This window comes from Pezoporus occidentalis, unplaced genomic scaffold (assembly GCF_034315485.1).
Source record: "Pezoporus occidentalis ecotype Australia unplaced genomic scaffold, CSIRO_AGI_Poc_V1 ctg11, whole genome shotgun sequence".
NCBI lineage: Eukaryota > Metazoa > Chordata > Aves > Psittaciformes > Psittacidae > Pezoporus > Pezoporus occidentalis.
In genome coordinates, this window is record NW_026912886.1 from 4,508,733 (window position 1) to 4,530,683 (window position 21,951).

The following is a 21,951-nucleotide window of genomic DNA, read 5'->3' on the forward strand; positions in this document are numbered from 1 at the left end:
GCCGCTGGGCGGCGGCGGGGCGCGGACTACGCTCGCCAGGGTGCTGAGGCGCCGCCGCGCGCAGGCGCCGTCCCGCGCGGGCCGGGTGCTGTTTTTGACGGCGTCACCGGCGGTCGCGGCCCCGGCCCCTCGTCTGTGTCGGGCCCCGCTCGGGGCCGCGCTCAGGTAGGCGGCGGCGCGGCGGGACCTGACCGGCGCCGCGGGGAGCTGCGGCCTTCCGGCCTGGCCTGGCGTCGGTGCGCGGCCGCCCGGCTTGCGGAGGGGTTGCCTGGAGCGGGGCAAAGCCCGGGAGTGCTGGGGCCGGGCTGGGACAACCGGTGTTGGTCGCGGGGAGCGAGTACCCGGGTGCTGAGGGGCGGCCGAGCTGGCTCCGCGGGCGGCGTTCAGCACCGCGCTGGCCCTGGCCCTGGCCGCTGGCATTTGCCAACTTCCTTCGCTTCCGTCATCTGTCTGTGTGCCTCCGGCTGATGCAAGGTGTTGTGTTTCGTAAACCTTGTTATTGTTGCTTTAACTGCGCCGGCAGCGCACCGCTTTCCGTCTCAGGTGTGATGCAGTAACACCTGTGCGAGGGAAGTAACGGTGAATAGGGGCTGGCTGCCCGGCTTTGGGGCGGGTTGCCTTTAGAAGCCACATTTGCTGGAGATCAGAGAGGAAATAGTCTTATGGGTTGCTAAATATGGTCGTGGAGGAGAAAAAGGTTACTTTGGGAAGAAATTATATTGCTCAGTAGAAATAAAAACTTGCATGAAAACCCCAAAGTGTAATACCACTATAACATGTTTATTTTTGCTGTGCAACAAAGAAGCCACTGTAGGAGAGAACTGAGTTTTTTACTTGGAATGACAGCACAGCAAGCTCTGGAGAGCACTGATTCCTGTTACTGCCTTGTTATTCATCTTTGTCAGTGCTCACTGAAATTGTTTTAGTCTAGGAAATTCTCTATTAAGATGGAAGAACTTAGGGATTTGTTTAGACTGGAATGCTTATTCTTTCTGCGACTGGTATTTATTCTGCTTCAGAATAGATAAGCAGGATATGGTATCTCATATTTATTTTGATAGAGATATATGGGATAACATTATCAACAGTCCATATGGCTGTAAGCTTTTACATCTCATGATTCTGGTTTGCATTTCACTAAGGTTAGGAAAGTAGCTCTGATTCCCTTCTCCCTCCCCCACCTACATAAAGGTTGAACTCTGAATGTAATGGGTATTTATTTTGCCTATAGAAATGTAAGAGGCCATGTCACTGATAGCGTAGGACATTCATGGGCCTAGGATCAGCTTTGCAGTTAAAACTGGGGTATAGAAGAACTTGAGCTGTCACTTTCTTTTGAAAAACAGTGGCAATGAAGATATGTAGTGAGGAGCCAAACCAGTGGAGCTGTGTGTATGGGGTGTGTGTGTGTGTGGGGGGGGGTGTTTCTTTGCATTTCAATCTTTCCTTCTGGCTTGGCCTGATATACAGGAGATGTGGAATACCCTATTGTATCTTCCACTTATCCCTGCTGTCGTTGGACTACAACCTATTAGGATCATCTTGATTTGTTAGGAAGTTTGCAGGTTTGTGTCTTACTGATTCCTGCCTAAAGCTTTCTTTTTAAAGACAGTGCCAATGTATCCAGCACCTTTGGCTGATGGGAGAAGCACACAGGGTCTTAGTTGGTCTTTGTCATCTGGTGGTGGTGAATACAAGCTGGTGAAGATTTTGTTCTGAGCTCACTTTAGTCACTGGGTTCAGATTAGTCTTTTGTATTTTATTTTACTTAAGGGACTGGATGTGACCTTAGATTTAGTTCTGGCTCTGTGTGTGTTATTAATCTTTTGTAGAAATAAGCTGTTTAACTGATGATTGAAGTTTAGGAACACTGTACCTAGGTTTTTTCTTTTTTTTTTATAAAAGCCTTTTAGGCTGTTTAACCCTTTTAGAGCTAATTATTTCTAATTAATAAAATGCTTTGCTTTTGGTAACTGTTTTACACATGTATATTTGCTTACTGTGCTTACAGGAATGTAGTGACCCTAGAGTTGCCAGTCAGTCTGATGCTGTGCTATCTGTCAATAAATTTGGTAAATTTAGCAGTTCTCAATGTTTTTGTAATTATTCTTTTTTATTTCATTCCTGATATGAAAAACTTTTCTATGTTGGAGATTGGTCACCTGTATAAAGTTAGATATGCAGTATTAATGTAACATTCTGGTTGAATAAAAGATAAGTGACTTTTGAGGCAATTTATCAAGGCCAGCAAGTAATGGAAAATTATCATTGTTTGTGTGTTCCTCTGGGATTTTTTTATTTTTTTTTTTGTTATGCTGATGCCCACATAGTGAGGTCCTGAAGCTTTTGTTTGGGAAGGGAAGACAAATGTTCAGTGCTTCATGAAGCCTGAGGCCAAGGTTGTATATTGAATAGAATTGGTTTTAAGCAGTGCTAGGTTACTTGTCTGTGAGTCTGTGATCTGGATGGAGAGGGAGAACACGATAGCATTTATGTTGAGTTAGCCAGGGCCCGTGATGAAATGCTGAATTAGCTGGAGGAAGACTGACAGTGCAGTCTCCAGTGAAGGCTCTGCTGGTGAAACTTGCCCTTCCAAGATTTGTAAATGCAGTTGTATCAGCAGATTCATTTATTTATTTTCTGTTAAAGGATTTGCATTATGTGACTTCATTGCTTTTCATCTAGCACTGAGATGCACCAAAACTGGAATTGCCATGTTATGAAGCCGCAGCCTGAATTTCTTCCCCAGTGGAGATCAGACTCGCTAGTAAGGGCTGGGGGGGACTGCCTGTACTGTGTTTGCCCAAGCTGTGTTTTCTGTGGTTATGCAAAAGACTTGGTTTTCAGTGACAATAAATTTGGTGCTTTTATGATTGCTGTGTTCAGTGAACTGTAGAATAATTAAATGGGAATGTTTTTATACCAAAGAGAATTCTGCCAAGCTAATTTCAGATCAGCAGTGCAGTTTTGGCAATACAGTGAGCCATGTTTCTGATAGGTAGCAAATGCTGGTACTGGTTGTTGCCTTCCTCTGAAAGGAATGCTGCTGCTGAACACCTAGTCAAATGCAACATCATTTAATGACAGCAAGCAGATGTTATCATCTCATGGGAGCTCTGGAATGCAGTCTTTGCCGTTTGGGCACTTGTTATTTTGAAGATTGAAGAAGTATGATTAAAAAAAAAATAAAAATTGATGATTGAGTACGGTAGCTTTTTAAAAAAACCCAGAGCAAAGTGACACCCCCCTCCTGGTGTTCCCCAGCTGAGATTCCAGGAAAAGCACTAATGAAGGAAGAAAAAGATCTAAAGGAAAATGACAACCAAATTCAAAGTAGGCCTTTATAATGAATGGAAATGTAGTTTCTCTGATATTGGTACCTGTGTTGATTATTAGTGAATATTTTTGCTTTATAAACTGTTATGATTGTCATTTGCCTTTTTTTACAGAGAAACCCCAAATATATTAGTTGAAGTTGATGGGGAAAAAGTGTCATGTTAGGAAAACATACGATTAAGTAACATAATGTAAAGGCATGAGACAAATATTTACTGTGTTTTGTAAGAAACCTAAATGGAATTCGAAGTTTTATATTTTGTTGTGCAGGTTTCTAGCCACGTCAGCATATGTAGGTGTTCTTATCCAAGGCTTGTGTATGTTTTGTGTGTTAACAAACAAGATTGATAATGAAGTAGAGAGTACATAAATTTAAACAAATAGGTGCTTTTCTCTGTGTCCTTGCTAGAAGTAACGTGATGTGGGAAATAAAGCAGATGTCTGAAGCTCTCAGAACAATCTGCTTTGTCAATATAATCATCATTTTATAGAAGCTTTATTGAACCATCATTTCTTTTGCTGTTTTATGAAATAGGATGTATAGCATAACACACAATGGATTGGAAATTGTTCTATTTTTGAGAATTTCTTTTTCCCCAAGACAAATCCATAGTAAATTTTATTTAACAGTTCAATATATTTTAATTTTAATTATAGGAAATGCATTAAGTTTCTTTTTAAAGTCTTTCTGTTATTTAAGAACTTTAAAAAATGATCAGAACATATAACAATAGTGAATACTCTGTATTCCTGGTACAGGAGAAAAGAATAAACAAGCAGCTGCAGCCAGACAGCTCTCTTCTGAAAGTAACTAGCCAAGTCAGGCAGTAGTATTGTAACAAGTGAAATTGGTTCTTCATTACTTTTTGTTCTGTTTTTGTACTCCCAAGGTACTCTCTGAATTTCCTTCAGAATCAGTAACTATGTTTGAGAGTACTTGAAAGAAGTGAAAGAAACATGAAACATTGTTTTGCCCAGTAGTTGAAGAGAATTGGTTCCAAAAATCCTATTTTGTGTCTCCTCAAAAAACCCCACTCTGGTTTTCTTGACTAAGCTGTAGTTTTTGTGCACGTAACAGTTCAGAAATAACTGCACCTACTGAAACATGTCTTAAACAATGATGCTACAGACACATTTTAAATTTGATTGTAGATTTTTTTGGCTAGCCTTGTGTGTGTGGTTTCAGCTAGTCTAAGAGCTCTTTTGGCTGGCCAGAATAGGCATGTACCTAGCAAAGCCATAATTGCTCCCAATATAAAAAAGGTAACAGGAAACATGTACAAAAGAATATATTTTTCTTTCTAACCTTATTCTTTTTTTCAATTCCAGAGTAACAGTTTGTGAATCAGTGTGGTCCTGCTGTAATGTCATGATTTGGATTCTTCTGTTTCTCTTTTTTCCTTGAAAGCAGTGACATTCTATGTGTTGCATGTTAAAAAAATCTACTTTTACTTGCAGTGTGCTTTGAAAATGTCTGAAAATTCGAGTGACAGCGATTCATCTTGTGGCTGGACTGTCATCAACCATGAGGTACCTGATTTGAAATTAATAAGTTCTGTCAGTTTAAGACTAGCCATATGCAGTAAAATATTTCAACTATATAGATTTTACATATTAAGAGAGAGTATAGAAGAGAGGTTTATAAATGAGAAAACTACTGTTCAATAATGTGTATCCTTTACTGTAGCTGCTGTAAATTGTGTTATTGAAAAGAATTTTTTTCTACAAAGTTCTTCTTACTTTAAAGAACTGATAGAATTTTAGTGAGATGATCTCCTCTGTTCCATCTTTCCTGAAAACACTGTTGTTCTGTGTAGCTTGTCTGTTGCTGCTAATATATTTCTTTTCCATCCACCTTACCCCCCCAAAAAAAAAACCCAGAAGTATTGGGAATAGTGGGCAGGAAAAATATCTTATGCAGAAGGGAACTGATTCTATGGTTTCTTCAAGTCTTTTCTACCACTGACATATCTAGTCCTAGCTTCAACAGCTGCTGTTTAGCAGCAGGCCTCTGTCTTTACATTCCATCTGTCCTATTAGTTAAAAATAGGATAAGGACAAGTTTATGCACAAGGGCTAGAATATTAGAAGGCAGCATTTTGAAGGCTCATGTGAATGCTATAGTTTGCACATAACCAACTGCTTTTGTTCCTGACTGCAACAGTCTCTGTCTTTTAAGTTGAGTGTCTGAGGTCAGGAGACTGAGGACTGACATAAAGACAACTGTGAGATGTGCTGCCTCTAATCTTTTGTGTTGCCTTACTCTGCTTGCAGAATGCTTATGCAGTCTGGAGAAATATGCACACAGACCTACTGGGTCTTACTTGCATGATTTCAAGCACTTTCATGTGTGGAATGCTGTTCTGCATTGAGAAAGAAAGATATGGGGAGTTTAGAGGGTCTGGGGTCTCCAGGAATTAATGGCATTGCAAAGACTGGTTGGCAATCCCTTAGAGAAGGTTATGTTACAGAGAGCATGTAATTATATATTCCATACCCACAATACTGGTTTTCCCAGGCTTTCTTGCCTTAGGTGGAGTCTGGTGGAAGCTACAGTGAGTGAAGGAATGCCAACGTTTCATTAGATTTATTGAGAAATGAAGGTGGTGGGAGGGCTGGGCAACTCTCCTCACATCTGTACTGTAAGGTCAGGAATGAGCCTTCTCAGAGCTTCAAATGCTGGTTGCTGAGGGTTTGCCATACTTATGCTTGAAGGGTCTTGAAAACTGTAACAGCCTGGAAGGCTTGGAGGTGGTAAGAGATTTTTTTTTAAGAAGGACCGAGTTTTGAAGTGACTTTCTTTTGTGTTTTCCAGGGACTCACAGCAGCTTTTCGCACAAGTTCTTTGCAATTCATGTTGGAATTCTGGGTTTCCTTGGCCCTGTTATTCAGGCAGGAGAGCGCAAGGCATAAAATATGTAGAAATAACCTGGATGTTGGCACCTTGTGGAGGAGGAATTGATGTGGCAGTGCAGGAGTGAGCTAGTGGCAGCAGCTAAGGGAATGTTCTGGAGGTTTTTTCCCCATTGGGCAAACGGTCACTGAAGAGGTATCTTTCATAATGAAATATACAAAAGCAATCTGATTACTGTGTAAAGAAGTTGTGATGGTAGATTGCGTGGCAGCAAGTGGAAAGAGCGAACAGACTCTGAAAGGCAAAAATCTGTTCTTGGTTCAAAATTCTTGTCTTTTTAAGACCTGTTCAATTTATGTGTGGACCTCTGTCAGATTTGTATGACTTCACTTGTGTTTCTGTCCATCTTTTGAGCTCTGCCATAGCTTCATTTATTAAGCATACTTTTATAAAGTCACTGTTGTTTCTGTATAGCCCTAATTTAATTTGAGTGTTTGTGTTTCCTACCTTCTGAAGTTTGACTAGTTGTATAAAGTGACAATGGCTTTATTAAAACAAAAGTAACTTTTAATTCCTAGTAGAATAAAGCTTGAGACAAGAGAAAAAAAGTGAACAATTAAAGGTCTGTTGGGATGGGCTCTGTTGTTGCATAGATGTCTACAGGCGAGGTATGTGAATCTGATGGTGGTCTCTTAAGTTTGCATTGTACAGATTAAATCAATACAGCCCATGGAGTCTAGAGAGCAGCAATTCTTCCTCTAAGGTCAACACTTCCATTTGATGAAATGACTTGCTGTCTTGACTTTACTCAATGTATTGATTGTAAAGGTGCCTTCAACAATTTGCTCAGGTGTTCACCCTTGAAGTTAGATAAGATTAATGTTTTATTTTACTTTCCCCTAGCAGTGAGCAAGTCAGGCTGAAGTTGCTCAGGAGCTCTGAGAGGCCCCACCTCTTAGTGCGGATCTCCAATATACTTTTCCCCTGTAGTCCTGAGGATTCTTGCACCTCTACAGTTCTGGGCTGAGGTGTGGGTGTAGTAAATTTTTTTTTTTTTTTTTTTTTTTTTATTTCAAGTATTTAGCATTTAGTATTTAACTTTACATTTTCTTTCCTGAGATCTCAGTCAGATTTTAATATGTTACTTATTATTGAGTGGCGAATTTCTGCAGAACATTTGCAATTAAAATTGTGATATATAGCCAAAAGATACAAAGTGTATTTCAGACTGCTAAAGCAATTAGCTTCTGAAGCCTTTTAAAAAGGCTTTAATGTGGTTGTAGAATATATCTTATGTAGCTTTTTGAGGTATCTGTTCTTCCTCAAGTACAGTCTCCTCTTAAAATCATACATGTTTACTTGAGTCCCGAAACTGATCTGGAAGTATTACTACTACTGTAATTTCACACCTGCTGTGGCAAAAATAACTCCCTCTGTTTACAGAAACAGCTCTAGTTATTTATGGATCAGAATGACTTTGTATTTTTCAGTTACATTTTGCACGTTTGTACTTTCCTACTAACCTTGCTTGCCTTCCATCAGTTCTTTTAAACAAAAATTACAATATGAAAATTAAATATTTGGAGTTGCCAGCCATACTGGTTACCTTTAGTACCCTGCAGTCTCCAAGCATTGTGTATCTTCAGTGCCTGTTTTGCTCTGGGGTTGTTGCTGACTGGCAGCTGACTAATAGCTATGGCTCCTTTCTGGATTAAAGACAGAAATCCAACTTAGAGATTCTATAAATATTTGTTTTCCTGGTGTCAGAGATGTCCTGTTAAAACAGCCATTCAAATTTGCCAACAGGAACTGAGATGATTTTTCCTGGTAGTGGTACTTAGTAGAGTACATTGTGGCACTCTTGGAAGCTCCATTTTGGGGAAGGTGTGTGTGTTTCCGTACAATACATGGACATGTGTGCAAGAATTAGATCCCATATTCAAAATCTCCCATTTCTCTAAGTTCTATTTAATAAATAGATCTAATAAAACTACTGGGAAATAGTTATTTAAAATACTCAGCATAGTTATTAACTGATGGCTAATTTTCCTTATTCCTCCTCCCCCTCCTCCCCCCCCAGTTGTCCTTCTCCACCTTTTTACAGTCATGGTCATAACACACCAACAGTTGTTTCTCTCTAGCTAATTACTTGGTATTTCTCTTGTTTTCTTTGCTCAAAGTCTTCAGTTTTAAAGGATATTACTCTTCTGTTTTTATTATTAGAGTTCTGTTTTCTTTGTAAGCCTTTCCTTCTGCTTTACTGATGGAAATCTGTGATGTTTGTTTGAAACTCTTCAACTCCAGGGTTCTGACATAGAGACAGTGACTTCAGAAAATGGAAGCACAAATGATAACCATGAGTTTGTTTCAGAAGAATACGTTTCTTTGCAAGAAGAGGAGCAACCAACTGATTTGCAAGGTGAGATACAAAAGAGGAGTAGTTCCAAAATATAGTTAAGTATCTGTTGTAGCATTGGCAAAAAACTGACATTTTTAATAGGGTTTATAGGCCTCTGTCAGAGCGCTCGCTTCATCGGAGGTATGGAAAATAATCAGTCATCAGCTCTATAAAAGTATTTTTTTTCTTGAAATAGATGAAGTTAGTAGAATGTCTTTCATTTTGTCAATACTTTAGATGTGTTATAGAACAGTATGCACTGGTGTTGCTGGAAAATAGTTTATAGAAGTGCTGTTGATAAAAGAAATATTCCTTAATAATGTCATAGAGTATAATGTCAAATAAGAGTAATTTGGAAGGAGCCGTCAATGTTTTTACACCTAAAAAAAATGTGTTGTGTTAGCATTTATCGAGTTGGAAGTCTAACCCTGGTGCATATTAATAAAGTGAAAATCCTTCCACTTTAATTACTAAATTTGATACTAAATTTTTTAACGTTGGCATGAGAACACAGATGTGACAGGTTCAATGTGCAGTTGACTAAATTTGAGCTTGGCCATGTTTCCAGATTCATAATCTCTCCTTGTACAAATAGGACTAGACACTCAAACTCCAGTGACTGTCTGGAAAATATTTTTATTATCCTAGCATATGGATGTACTGTGGTGCCGCTTAGATACAGTGTTGGTTTTTACCTAACTCTGCATTTCATTTAGAGGTTAGTTGCATTATGATCAGGATGAGCATTTGAATTCAAGTATCCTCCAAACCACTGTACTGTGTAATAACAAATTGGACTCTGATTTTTGTTAGAGAGTTATTAAAAATGAGATTTAGTGTATTTGTAGAAAAAACTTCACTGATAATAGAAATCTGCCACAATTACACACGTTTTTATATTATATATGAGTGAGCATAATTTGTGGTTACTGGTTTTAATCCCATGTTTCCTTGTTTTTTTCCTTTTCATATAGCTCAGTGCAGCAATGATGAAGAGATACCAGTGGTAGATAACACTCTTTCTGCTTTTGAGGAAACTCAAATAGTTCCAGAGGTAAATTGCATTATGTTGTTCAAAAGCTTCTGTAAGCCCCATGTGACAATGCCAAGCAATGTTTTGAAGACATTAAAATAAAGATACAGATTTTCCTTTTTTTTTTTTTTTAAAGCATTGAGAATTCTTGCTATGTTTCAAGATTATTTTGTTGTATGTATCTGAATAGTTTTTACATTGCCCATTTCCCTAGGGAAATAAAGAAAAAATCCCTGATGATGGCTCTGGCATTGGAACTATTAGCGATGATTCTGACATTGTTACACTTGAAGCTCCAAAATCAGAAGAAACTCAAAGTCAGGAGGAAGCTCCTGCTGATGGTGAAGAAGCTCGAAGTACAGATGATTTTAACATGGGTTCCTCCTCTAGCAGTCAGTATGCATTTTCCCATCTAGAAACTGGTAAGGACAATAAATTACTAAGCAACTGTGTGCAAAAAATGTCACCAGGAAAAAAACAAACCAAAATAAAGCAGTCTTTGCTTAGGGAACTTTCTGTGTGTGGAGAGGTGGAAAGATAATCAGTCTTGTTGAGTACATGTCCAAGTATTTGCAGTGTCTAGAAGAACTTTAGGTACCTTAAATCTGAACCTTTGTCCAAAGGTATGTCTGCAGTCTGTTTGTTTGAAAGCATTCTCTCCCGATAAGTGCTTGCTATTTTAAATAGAAAGTAAATTGCTAGCATATTTTTGAGAATTAAAATTACTTTTAGTTCATAGAGTAATTGTAGGTTTTATCTTGGCAATTTTAAAGGCTTCTACAGAACTGACATAAATAACTAGCAGCTGAGAGAGAATTGACTCTTTGGGGCCATGAGGACTAATAGCAGCATGACTACGAAAACTTTTTCTTACCTTCATAGCTACGAAGAGTGTATATATATTTTTTAAGATTCTCACAGTACTTGGCAGAAATATACAATGCATTGTGTTCAGGAGGAATGATAAGAATATTTGGCCAATTAAACCCAAGAAAAAACCCAACAAACCCAAATAAAAATACTTACTCTTGTGTTACCCTTCTCTAGTTCTCTAGTCTTCCTTTTTAATTCTGTTTTGCTGCTTATTTGTAGTCTTTTCTGTTCTCTTTATTCTCTATAATACTTTTGTGTTAGTGATTTTTGGTTTTCAAAGTGAGTTTATTACAAGAGCAGGACTCTTCTTAAAATACTGTTTTATTTTAGAAGTAGAATAGAGCATTGTTAAACATTTATCTGTCTGTATAGTATCCATTTGGATCAGAAAATGACAGCTTAGCATCTAAATACGATGAGTGATGATTCACAGCAAAGCTGTCACCTTCTTAAAGTCTTCTGGATGACTTAATTTTAAATATAAAATTTATTGACTTTTCTTTTAGGGCAGAGTTCTAAAAATGTTTTTTTTTACTTTCCCCCCCATGTTCTTGTACACAAAAGTCAGTTGGCTGGAGGAGCTGAGGAAGATTCCTGATTGTGTAAGGGGATGGGGAAATGAGGTGAAAGAGCATGTGTCTCGCAGTCTTCCTTTCCAAGGTGGTGTGATTAAATCAGATCAGCTTGTGTAAAGCTGATTGCTTATGGCTTGCATGAAGTGTTCTTAAAATTAACGGTAGTGATCTGACTTGATCTTGTATTAGTGATATTCCAAACAGATGCTAAAAGCCAGTCCTCATTGAAGAATTTGGCTAAGCTGCCAGTGTTTTATTTGCTTTTTTGAAAATTGTTAAACTTACATGTAGATTTGGAATGGGCATCAGTAAGCTTTGTAATACATTTTAATATGTGTGCTTGACTGTTTTAAATGAATCGTTCTTGTTGGATTCCAAATCTGTGTGACTGGCAAAAAGAATTTCTTCTTCCTCGCTGAAGTTGATTTCAGCATGGTCTTCTGTGCTGTGCATTTGATTGACCATGTATCACAGAAAATGTCTGGAGTACTTTTGCATTTATTTTAAATGCCAGAGTTTTAGCAGTCAAAGTTTTCATGCCACTTTTTTGGTGATGGGAATCTTTGCCATTCACTGCTTGTTGAGTTGGAAAAGGATGAGCTTCAGATTTTCCTTATATAGATACTAAAACTTTTAATTGCAAACCAATTCCTGGTCAGGCTGTCTTCACCGTGCAAACAGAAATGTTGTAATATTGCTTCGTGAATAAAGTTAACTAGAAGAAGCTTTCATATGCTGAAATAAACTGCATCTAGGCTTGAGTTGTGTCTGTGCAGAAATGTCAGAAAGACAAACAGATCACTGATATTGTTACTTCATGTGGTTTCTAGTGTAGCTCTGACACTGCAAAGTCATAGCAGAAGCTAGAATTTTTGGTCACACTTTGTTTCATTTATACCCCTTTTCATCCTGTGAATGTTAGAGGGTACAGCTTTGTACTGAATTCTTACAGCACCTGTAAGGCAGTGTCATTCTTGCCTGAAAGTGTAATGGTGTTGACAGCTTGCCAGTAAGTGCTTCTGAATGGCCCTAAGTGTCTTACAGCTTTTTCTCTTTGCTTTCTGATTGTCTGTTTTTTTTTCCTCCTTTCCTATTCTTTGCTGTCCAGTGTATATCAAAAGATTTTTCCATTTGGCTAGAAGCAGCTTGTTCCTTAGCCACTTTTGTATTCCATATGTGTAAGCTTCTGTGGTTGTTGAAAAAACCCTGAAAAACCCAAATAAGTGGTGGTAACATCTTCACTTATTAAGTATGTCCTGCATAATCTTTTATAATGTCTGACCTCTGCATTCTAGTAAATTCTGAATACTGCTCTCCTGACTAATTTCAGAATGCTTGTCTTCATTGTGCAGGGTTGAGGAAGTATGCATCTGCTTCAATGACTGATTCTAAAATACTGTCCTTTTCTGCCAAGCTATATAAATTCATTTAAATAATCTGCATGTCAATTAGTAGTTAAAGTGATCTGTCTTTATTGCAATGTCTGCTTGGTCAGTGTGGTTTGACTAATTGACTGAAGTGGATTATTTTCTTAGGAGGGGAAGTTATCTTTTGTTATGTGACACGTTTCTTGTCCATGGAGTCAGAAATCTGATGTGTATTCCAGATACTAATCGGTAATCTTTTCTGGGGTTGATGCAATCACATCAATTAAGTTGGAATTTATTTTAAGTGAAGGATCTGAGATGGTAATGCTTTTTATAGATAATGGCCAGCACTGCTTGGCATTCTTGTCTGTTCAGTGGTATGTGCATGGCTTCACTCAAACAAATGATTTTCACTTGTGAAATGTTCAAGGACAGTAACTCTGTATTTATATTTCTGCATTTGAGTTATGATCTCTGGTATGAGGATGAACAGCCATACATCTAGAAGGGGCATTAGCATTGTGTAATTGTGGGCATCAAATTTAGTGTCTGAGCACGAGCACTTTGTCGTGTGCTGGAGGCTTCATTGATCACACTGAATCTATTTTGGGCATGTGAATTAGGTACCTGAACATAAATATTTGAAAGCTGCTTTTTCACCCTGCTACTGCTTTCCCTTGGTATTTGCCTTACTCTTGAAAGTAATGCTTTCAAAGGAGAGAGGTTAAATAATCATTACTTACCTACTGGATTATATACATTTATTTACAGTACATGCAGCATGCATTTGTATCACTAAACAAGAAGCAATTACAGCTCTGTTATTATTTTCCCAGCTAGAATATATGGCTTTTGGGCTATAGGAATGTGATCATACAAATGGTATCATAAACAACATTTTAGAAAAATAATATAAAAGGGTTTTCTTATGGTTAGAATTGGGTCTTATCTTAAATCTTGGCCAGTTCAGTCTTCCAAAATTGGTAGGTAATGGAAGTGTTTTGGATTCAGACTGTTAGAATCATATCATAGCATCAGCTAGGTTGGAAAAGACCTTTAAGATCATGAAGTCCAACCTTTACCCCAAGACTGCCAAGTCACCACTAAACCATGTCACTAAGTGCATCTCTACATGGTTTTTGAATACTTTAAGGTCAGTGATTCCACCATTTTTCTGAATATCCAGTCTAAATCTCCCCTGGTGCAGCTTGAGGCTGTTACCTTTTGTCCCATCACTTGTTACTTGGGGAAAAGAGACCAGCCAGCTCCTTTCTCCTTGTTCTTTTCAGGTAGTTGTAGAGAGTGATACAAAGTCCCCCTGAGCCTTCTCTTCTCCAGGCTAAACAGCCCCTGTTACTTGAGCCGTTCCTTATCAGACTTTTGCTCCAGATCCTTCTCCAGCTTCTTTGTCCTTCTCTGGACCTGCTACAGCACCTCAATGTCTCTCTTGTAGTGAGGAGGTCAGAACTAGACTCAGGATCTGAGGTGCGGCCTCACCAGTGCCAAGTAAACAGGGATGATTGCTTCCTTGGCCCTGCTGGGCACACTATTGCTGATACAGGCCAGGGTGTCATTGTCCATCTTGGTTGCCTGGGCACAAGCTGGCTCATGTTCAGCTCTGTCAGTCAGCACTCACAGGTCCTTTTCCATGAGCAGCTTTCCAGCTACTCTTCCCCAAGCCTGTAGCATTGCAAGGGGTAATTGTAGTCCAGGTGCAGGACCCAGCACTTTGCCTTGTTGAACCTCATGCCATTGGCCACAGCCCATGGATCCAGCCTGTCTGGCTTTACAGAGCCTTCGTATCCTCCAGCAGGTCAACACTCCTGATCTAATTAGTGTCATCTGCAAATTTACTGGGGTGCATTTGATCCCCTTGTCCAGATCATCAATAAATACATTAAACAACACTGGCATTAACGCTGATCCCTGAGGGACACCACTAGTGACTGGTTGCCAACTAGATGTGACACCATTTATTACCACTCTTGGGGCTCTGCTATCCAGCCAGTTTTTAACCTAGCAAAGAACACACCTATGCTGAGGCCATGAGCAGCCACTTTCTCCTGGAGAGTGTTGTAGGAGACAGTGTCAAATGCTTTACTGAAGTCCAAATAGACAATGTCCACAGCCTTTCCCTCATTAACCAGGTGGGACACCTTGTTGTAGAAGGAGAACAAGCTGGTCCAGCCCTTCATGAACCCGTACTGACTGGGCCTGATCTCCTGGTTTTCAAACCTCACATGCTGTGTGATCTCATTTAGGATGATCTTCCCCATGACCTTCCCCAGCGCTTAGGTCAGGCTGACAGGCCTGAAGTTTTTGGGGTCTTCCCTCCTGCCCTTTTTGTAGAGAGATCTCATGCTGGCCAACCTCCAGTCCCCTGGGACCTGCCCACTAGACCAGGACTGCTGATAAATGATGGAGAGTGGCTTGGTGAGCTCCCTCCTTAGGAAGGGACAGACACAGAAGCACCTGGGTAGTTCCTTTCCTGAGCAGCAGTAGTTGAAATTGACTTTTTTGAAAGGTGGGTAAAGATGTTTATAGGTAGTATATGGTAGATATTAAAAGTAAACAAATTTACATATTTAAATAAATGTGCAATACAAACCTTTGGGTATTTATAATATCTGCATTAATGGAACTTTAATGGAATTTTGTCTGCAGCTGCATGTAGATCACAGAAGGAGTTTTTTTGAGAGACTATAAGAAAACCATGTCTATAGCTTCTTAGGAGGCTTTCTTTTAGCAAGCCCTTATGTTGCTCTTTCATTATTAAATAGTTCAGTCACAATATCTGTAAGAAAAGGAAATCAGAATTCTTAACCTTTTTACTTCACAAGAATTTGCAGAGACAGCGTACGAGGCAGCATTACCTGAAAGAAACATTTTCTAATGAGTGAATGGTACAGTATGGGGAAGTACCACACAGGTTTTTGCTCATGATTTCTTGATTCTCTTTTCCTTTGAAAAAATGAATCTTTAATGGTGGACATCAAGCATTCCTTGCATAATATCCAGCGTAAAATATTACATGGACAATTTTTGTTTTATTAGCGTTTGCCAAGATAAATTCCAAATAGATGTTGCATAAATATGATGGGTTTTGGTACTCTGATTTTTAAAGCAACAATTAATGAATTTTGAAGAGTGTTTTGTGCTGGTTTTCAGTTTTTTCATCTCAGGCTAGCAATGATGAATCAAGTAGTGATGAACCAAGCAATCAGTCCGGTCCCACAGTACGAAAACGTCGGGCTAAGAAGAGGCTGATCCCCAGCTCCGAGGCTGAGGGGGGGTCACCTGCTGAGCCAGAGTCTGAGCCTCCTGGGGAAGAGCAGCACAAACGCCAGTTCAGTAGTGGCCTTAACAGATGCATCATACTGGCTTTGGTGATTGCAATCAGCATGGGCTTTGGACACTTCTATGGTGAGTTTATAGACAACAAAATACACAGAATTAACATCTAACGTAAAAAATACCATTTTATTGTGACTCTTTTTCAGTGTTCTCTGTTAATGGTCTAAGCCTAAAAAAGAGAAAAAGCAACTGCCAACGTATGGGTAATATAGAGGCCCTTCAGCAATGCAATTGTATTTAATATATGCTAATTTAAAATTAAAGTAAATAAGTCAATTTTGGTTGCCTTCCAGATGGAAATTCCTTACTGTCTCATGTTGCAGTGTGTACCCTTCATTTTTCCATCTTTCCTTTTGAAATAAATTTGGGGTAGTGCTTTACCATTTGTAACAGCATTCAGAGAGTTATTTCAGGCTTCTGCCCCATATGTACTCATTGGTAAATGTACCATAAAAAGCAAGGCATATTTTTTACGAGAGTCCATAGTATTGCTATTTTTCTCTCTCTGTTGGGGAAAAATATGCTGTTAGTTGTCTTTGCAGTTCCAGAGTGGTTTAGGGAATTCTGGAGAGCAGCAATTTTTCTGTGTTCGGTGCGTTGCCTAAAGTTAAGCATTACACAGATTGTTACTACATTTAACAAAACAACAGAACTCGTTCCAGACCTAAATCTATGTAGTGGAATCCTGATCTTCTAAGATGCATCTGCAATGATAAAAATTTTAGAGGGCATTTATTTTCAACAGTAATTTTTCCTAAGTAGATTTATTTTTATATGGAAGTGTGCCTTCCTAAGACTTGTGATTCCGTTTGAAACTGGGAATATGATTGTAACTGCATTTGATTATGGCTGATTGTTAGGGGTCTAAATTTTGACATTTGAGATTTATACTAATTTTCACTTGGCACTTTTTTTTCTTAGGTAAACCTGAAGGTAAGTCATGAGTGGATGCTGTGTTTGCGTTCAGATTTACTTTATAAATAGTGTGTATGTGTACACATGCATCCATGTACGTATGCATACTTATATTAAAAAAATAAATAAATAAAGTCCTAGGAATTACAAGTATATGCAGGATTGTAGGAATGACTAATCCAGTCATGTAAAATACTATGTAGCAGCTGCAGCTAGTAGCTGATGTAAACACTAATGTCTATTGACATGCTAGAAGCAGAGGTAAATGGAAAAGCTAAAGTTAGGAAGCCCTTGCCAGAAAAATTTCTCCCTGTGGACAGTAAGGTACTTCTTTTTCTGTTTAACCAAGATCTGAAAAAGGGAACATTGCTGTATTGCTGGGGATTTGGATAGATTACTTACAAAACCTAAAGGGTACTGTGACTTGGAGTACCAGCTGGGAACACAAACCAATTAGTGAGGGATGGTACCTCATTACATGCATTTTCAGTGTCTTTGATACTCTTTCTGTGTTGCCTAATGTCTTCTTTGCTTTAATGTCTTACTGTATCTACCAGTTATGATTATTGATAAGGAGAGAAACAGTTTCAAGTGTTTTTCTGTAATTCAGGCTCCTGTTAACATGAACTCTTTACACTAAAGTATTCTTCAGATGCAGTCTTCAGGTTCTTAGGATCTATGGAATTCTTCAGAGGTATCTATAAAACATAAATTCGGAAATCAAATTTACTGTCGGTATACTCAAATTCACTTACACAAAGATCTGTGCTCACAGAGTTTATTAGGACTGTGTAAACTTAAAAACGTTGCTTTCCCTTAGCTGAACCGAGGTTCAGCTGGTTTAGTAGAGCATTGTCTATTTTTAAGGTCATACTTGACAATACATTAAATTGAAATTTAGAACACAAAAAATTCCTTGGCGTAATAGTAATTACAGAATTTCTTCTGTTTAATAATACACGCCCCTGCCTTTAAATACAGAAATAGAACTCTGCATATGCTGCACTGGTTTTGAAAGAAATACCTAAAACTTGCTGTTGCCATCTGCTCTGTAGGGTCAATTCAAGAGAATTTTTAAAGCAAAGAAATAGAAACTGCATCAGTGTTAAAAACTGATAGGTAAAAAAGTACCAGTAAATAAGTTTTACTTGATGGAAAAAATTGGAGGCTAGTACAATGAAGAGATCTTTTCCAAAAAACAGTGTGTCTCAGCCTCTATCTGACAATTGAAAAATATTTACTTACTCTTTAGCCTTCACTCATTACAAGAATGACAAAACAGGGCCTGCAAATACTTCCTGCCTTGTAAGCAGTGTGTAGTAACTGTGTTTCTGCATGGAAATTTAAATACTGTGCTAATATCCTCTCATTCACGTAACTTAACAGTAAATGTTGTAGTCCTGAAGTGGGTAATGCATGGACTAATGGTCTCCCTTTTATCCTGGTTGGCTTGCACGTTACTAAAAACTGACAGAAAAGTTGCATGTATCCTTTCCTACAATAACTTCTGTTGTGTTGTATCTAACTTATTTCTATGTAGTGTTCCAAAATTCCTTCATTTGCTGTCATCAAAGAAAAGACACTGTAATAGTGGATTTTTTGGGTCTGTTTGAGAAATCGTTTATCTCTGGGAGAAACAGAATCAATACGTAACAATCTGGTAACAATCTGGGTTTATAGTCTTTATTTTCTTGCAGCTAAACAGTTGCTAGTAAGTAAATGGGCAGAAATTGCAAAGTAAGAATGCTTTTGAACTTGCAGAGAAAATGAAGTTTGGGTTCAGTGGTTTCTTTTAACTGCTTAATGCAAGTCAGACTATCAAGAAAAGCTTTTTTATCTTTGTAGGTACAATACAGGTCCAGAAACGTCAGCAGCTGGTGACAAAGACACGTGAATTAAAAGATATGAAAGAGGACCTTTACCAGTGCCAACAAGAGCAAGGAGATAACGGGTATCATAAAGTGGGGGTAGGTATGAGTTTAACTGAAAGCTACAGGGTTATTCTGTCATGTCTGTATCTTACACTAAGTGAAATTAATTTGTCACACAAATCCATTACATATTTTTCTATGGCAAGTTCTTTCTGACAATGTAATTTTCCTTTCCCCTGAAATCTTGACAAAGATTTTTTTGTTTTTTTCAAATTTGTTGTTGGAATATGTTTAAACATACTGGGTTTATGTATGTAGTCTGGGAGCTATTCAGACACAGAGGTTGTCTCTTTTCCAATGACATAATGCCAGGTTGTCATTAATGAAGACAGCTGAAGTAGAACAGGCTGGTAAAAACTATTACAAGTTTATAATTTGTTTTTTAATTGTCAAAGTTTATTTATTTTTTTTAATACTTGACCTGTACTCTCTTAGTTTTTTACTATTAGATTACCCAAAGAGAAGATTAGGGAGTGCTTTGTGTGTGTGTGTGTGTGTATGCGGTTCGAGTGTTTTTTCGTTTATGTTGTTGATAGCAGCATCCATATATAATTCAATCTGTTTAGTTTGAGAGTTTGTCAAGGATGTCAAAGAGTCTGGGGAGAACTTTTTGAGTGAGGTGTTCATGTAACAATATCCTATCTTCAACAACAAATTTGATTCAAAATCGGTTCCTGAATTTCTGTCCCAATTGCTCAATGCCCTTGCTTCTGCTAATATAATTTGGTTTGTAATCGGTAAACCCAGTTTGCTGAACATAAATCAACAAAAATCAAACAGGCACATTTTCAGTTCCTTTTAAAATGTTACAATTCATATACCTAGTTTACTATCCTTTACCTAGTTAAATCAATACAAGCAAGGTATGATGACCCCTGGTTAGAAGGGGAAGCCTCTCACACGGTCTTTGTTGCCAAGGAAGTGTTTGTGTGCATATCCAAGATAAACAAGCTAGCTCTGTTTTTGCATCTTGCTGCAACATGTGTCACTGCATCCAAAATGATGAGTAAACTCTGCCTGGGCTAGCTTGGTGTCATGGTTTAAACGAAACCAGAATTCAGCACCATGCAGTTCCACATCCCCACCCCTTCCCCATCCAGGCAGGATGGCGAGGAGAAAATCAAAGGAATGTAAACCCCACAGGTTGAGATAAGAACAGTCTAATAACGAAAGTATAATACAAAACTACTACTGCTACTACTAATGATGATAAGGGAAATAACAAGGGAAGAGAATATGAAACTGTAAGGGAAAAGGAAAACAACAATAAACACGAGTGATGCACAGTACAATTGCTCACCACCTGCTGACTGATACACAGCCTGACCAGAGCAGTTATCTGCCCTTCCCCCACATAACTTCCCCCCCCCGCCAGTTTATATACCGGGCATGATGTGCTGCGATATGGAATATCCCTTTGGCTAGTTTGGGTCAGGTGTCCTGTCTGCTTCCTCCCAGCTTCTTTGTACCCCTTTTTAATGGCAGAGCATGAGAGACTGAAAAGTCCTTGATCAGAGTAAGCATTACTGTAAGCAACAACTAAAACATTGGTGTGTTATCAGCATTAAAGCCAAAACACAGCACTGCACCAGCTACTAGGAAGGAGAAATACCTGTTACAGCTGAAACTAGGACACTTGGTCTTTCATCTTTCTACCTGAAATTGTAATAATTCTAATTGGAGTATTTTTGCTTGTTTCTTTTCGCTTGTATTAGTCACTCAAGGGAGATTTTGCCACATGTTTGTCCTCTACTGAAGTAGAGAAGAAATCCTTTGAATCTCAAAAAAAAAGTCTTGCTGCAGAAAATCAGCACTTAAGAGAATCTCTAGAGAAGGAAGAAAAAGCTTTGGCCTCACTTCAGGAAGAATTAAGGAAGCTAAGACAACAAATTAGAAACTTGGAAGATAAAGGTACTAGCACGGAGTCTATTGTAATGGAAAATCAAAAACTAAGGGAACATTTAGAAGAGGAAAAGCAAAGAAACCACAACTTTCTTAGGCAAAAGGAAACACTGTTTGCAGAGGCACAGATGTTAAGGAGAGAACTGGACAAAGAACGTCATGTTACGGAAGCTCTAAAAAAAGAACTGGAACAGTTAAGTTCTCGTCAAACACCTGACTATGCTAATGAAGATGACGATACATTAAGAGAAAATCAAGAAATAGAAGCTCTGCGAGGACGACTAGTAGAACTAGAAAAAAAACTAAACTTTGAGCAGCAACGCTCTGACTTATGGGAGAAGCTGTATGTTGAAGCCAAAGACCAAACTGAAAAACAAGAAATGTATGAAAAGGGACAAAAGAAAGGTGCTAAGGGGCAAAGTAAGGCTAAAAAGAAATCAAAGGAATCATTTTTTGGTTCAGTCAAGGAAACTTTTGATGCTATGAAAAATTCCACTAAAGAGTTTGTAAGACACCATAAAGAAAAGATTAAGCAGGCTAAAGAAGCAGTGAAAGAAAACCTAAAAAAATTCTCTGATTCCGTCAAGTCTACATTCAGACACTTCAAAGATACCACAAAAAACATCTTTGATGAAAAAGAGAAGAAGTCAAATGATAGAAGATACGAGGCAAACAAGAAAGCTCGAACTTTTTATCGAGAACATACCTCTTATGAGAATCCGAAGCACGTGCATTACAGGGGACCTAACGTGGCAAAAGAATTCAGAGATGGAAGAAAACATCAGTTTACAACATTTGAAAAAGATGCAGATTCACAGAGATGTCTCAATGATCCTTTGTGCAATAGAAAACAACAGTTTGGCCTAAAGGGCTGCTCCGGTATTTTTGAATGTGCTCATCAAGAATTCATTAGTCTCTTTAACAGAGTATCGGATCCTATCAGGGTGGATGAATTTAATCGGCTAATGAAAAAGTATTTGCAACAAGTTGTACATAACTTCCATCACTGGAGAGAACTAGAAAACTTCATTGATAAGTTTTTTCATAATGGGGTATTTATACATGACCAGATGCTCTTCACTGATTTTGTTAATGATGTCAAGGATTACCTGGAAGATATGAAGGAATACCAAAATAATAATGAAAAGGTTTTTGAGGATTTGGACAAATACATCTACAGATACTACTTTCATTATGATAATTCACCTCAGTATGGACCCAGGTTTGTTTCCATGTTTCCTGAACTTAACACAAGTAGCCTTTGTAAAGTCAACTAGTGTCTCTTTCCTAATAGGCAGTCTTCTGGTGTGTATGTATCTTGTAGCTTGCATGTGTGTCTGTGTGCATACACACGCTAGAAGATTTTCTGAAGGGCTCAGTAGGAATACTAGATTGTGTTGTGTTAAGTGGATC

The 21,951-nt window shown here is 38.4% G+C and overlaps 1 protein-coding gene across 5 annotated transcripts in view; it reads left to right on the forward strand.

The window, feature by feature from the left end:
• CCPG1 (cell cycle progression 1) overlaps positions 1 to 21,951 on the forward strand; it is a 24,472-nt gene continuing 2,521 nt past the window's right edge. Inside the window, exons 1-10 of one of the 5 annotated variants that reach the window (XM_062627931.1) lie at positions 1 to 165; positions 4,795 to 4,866; positions 8,495 to 8,609; positions 9,563 to 9,642; positions 9,836 to 10,043; positions 11,059 to 11,154; positions 15,605 to 15,859; positions 16,712 to 16,723; positions 18,551 to 18,672; positions 20,352 to 21,760. In XM_062627931.1, coding sequence (XP_062483915.1) covers positions 4,807 to 4,866; positions 8,495 to 8,609; positions 9,563 to 9,642; positions 9,836 to 10,043; positions 11,059 to 11,154; positions 15,605 to 15,859; positions 16,712 to 16,723; positions 18,551 to 18,672; positions 20,352 to 21,760 — 2,357 coding nt within the window. In that variant the 5' untranslated portion in view covers positions 1 to 165; positions 4,795 to 4,806. Of the gene's footprint in view, positions 166 to 244; positions 475 to 4,794; positions 4,867 to 8,494; positions 8,610 to 9,562; positions 9,643 to 9,835; positions 10,044 to 11,058; positions 11,155 to 15,604; positions 15,860 to 16,711; positions 16,724 to 18,550; positions 18,673 to 20,351; positions 21,761 to 21,951 lie in introns of those variants that run through there. The other 4 variants (XM_062627939.1, XM_062627949.1, XM_062627959.1 and 1 more) reach the window with 4 other exon arrangements.